Source organism: Capra hircus, chromosome 15, assembly GCF_001704415.2.
Source record: "Capra hircus breed San Clemente chromosome 15, ASM170441v1, whole genome shotgun sequence".
NCBI lineage: Eukaryota > Metazoa > Chordata > Mammalia > Artiodactyla > Bovidae > Capra > Capra hircus.
In genome coordinates, this window is record NC_030822.1 from 37,566,246 (window position 1) to 37,567,820 (window position 1,575).

Below are 1,575 nucleotides of genomic sequence, written 5' to 3' on the forward strand. Positions count from 1 at the left end.
ATATGATACAAAAGATAAAAGACATTATTTCAAGAAAGTTTTCCGGTAATTCTGCTGAAAATAATTTAAAAAATACAGATAGTCTCACAACTGCATGTAAATATGCAGATTCTTGAATATCTTTATTTATAATCACACCCTGTATCTGTACTAAAGAAAATGAAATTATCAAATTTACAACTTCTGTAATAAATTGTTTCATCTAGGTTCATTTTGGTAGCAGCCACCTTATTTCATGGATTCCCTGCGGCAGAGGAATGATACTGCAATGACAGGGTTCATCTTACTGGGCTTAACAAATGACCCAGTCCTTCAAATCATCCTCTTCACGATCATCCTCTGTATCTACCTGGTGACCATATGTGGGAATCTCAGCACAATCATTCTTATCAGAATCTCAGCTCAGCTCCATCATCCTATGTATTTTTTCTTGAGCCACTTGGCCCTTGCTGATGTGGGCTATTCATCTTCTGTTACACCCAATATGCTTGTAAACTTCCTGGTGGAGACAAATACCATCTCCTACCCAGGCTGTGCCATCCAGCTTGGTTCCGCTGTTTTCTTCGGGTCAACTGAGTGCATCCTTCTGGCTGCCATGGCATATGATCGCTTCACAGCAATCTGCAGCCCACTGCTTTATTCCACCAAAATGTCCACACAAGTCTGTGTCCAGTTACTCACAGTGGCTTACATAGGTGGTTTTTTCAATGCCTCCTCCTTTACTATTTCCCTCTATTTTTTACTTTTCTGTGGACCAAATCAAGTCAATCATTTTTTCTGCGATTTTGCTCCTTTGGTTGAGCTCTCCTGTTCTGACATCAGTATCCCTGCAGTTGTCCCCTCATTTACGGCTGGCTCCATTATTGTGGTCACAGTAGTTGTTATAACTGTATCCTACGTCTACATCCTCATCACCATCCTGAGGATGCACTCCACCGAGGGGCGCCACAAGGCCTTCTCCACCTGCACGTCCCACCTCACAGCAGTCACTCTGTTCTATGGGACCATCACATTCATTTACGTGATGCCCAAGTCCAGCTACTCAACTGACCAGAACAAGGTGGTGTCTGTGTTCTACATGGTGGTGATCCCCATGTTGAACCCCCTCATCTACAGCCTCAGGAACAATGAGATTAAGGGGGCTCTAAAGAGAGCTTGCCAGAAAAATACTTTCTTAGTGAAGTCTGTTATTTCATAGGATTTGATACAATAATATGCCATATATATAATAATAAGAGGAAATTAAGTGTTTGTGGTTTACATATACCCATCACATATCATTATCCTGGTTGCAATCTTTTAGTAAAGGTAGGGAGATTTTCAGATACCTAATTATGTCAGAGACCCACAGTAAATTTCCTTTACTAAAATTAAATTTACAATTAAGAAACAAAATTAGTTCATATAAAAATATTCCATCTCCTGAAAATCATTTTTAAATGTTATTCATATATTTTTTCCAAAATTGTACTCTACCATAGGATTATTGTATCTCCAAACATTTAAGCCAGTGTCCATTTTCAACTGCAGTCTATTCTGTAATAAGGGAGATAACTATACTTTTGCTTGTGTACA

The 1,575-nt window shown here is 39.1% G+C and overlaps 1 protein-coding gene across 1 annotated transcript; it reads left to right on the forward strand.

Moving 5' to 3' along the window:
- Positions 236-1,198, forward strand: LOC102185550 (olfactory receptor 502). The gene has a single exon (XM_018058918.1). The coding sequence runs from the start codon at positions 236-238 to the stop codon at positions 1,196-1,198; it is 963 nt and encodes a 320-aa protein (XP_017914407.1).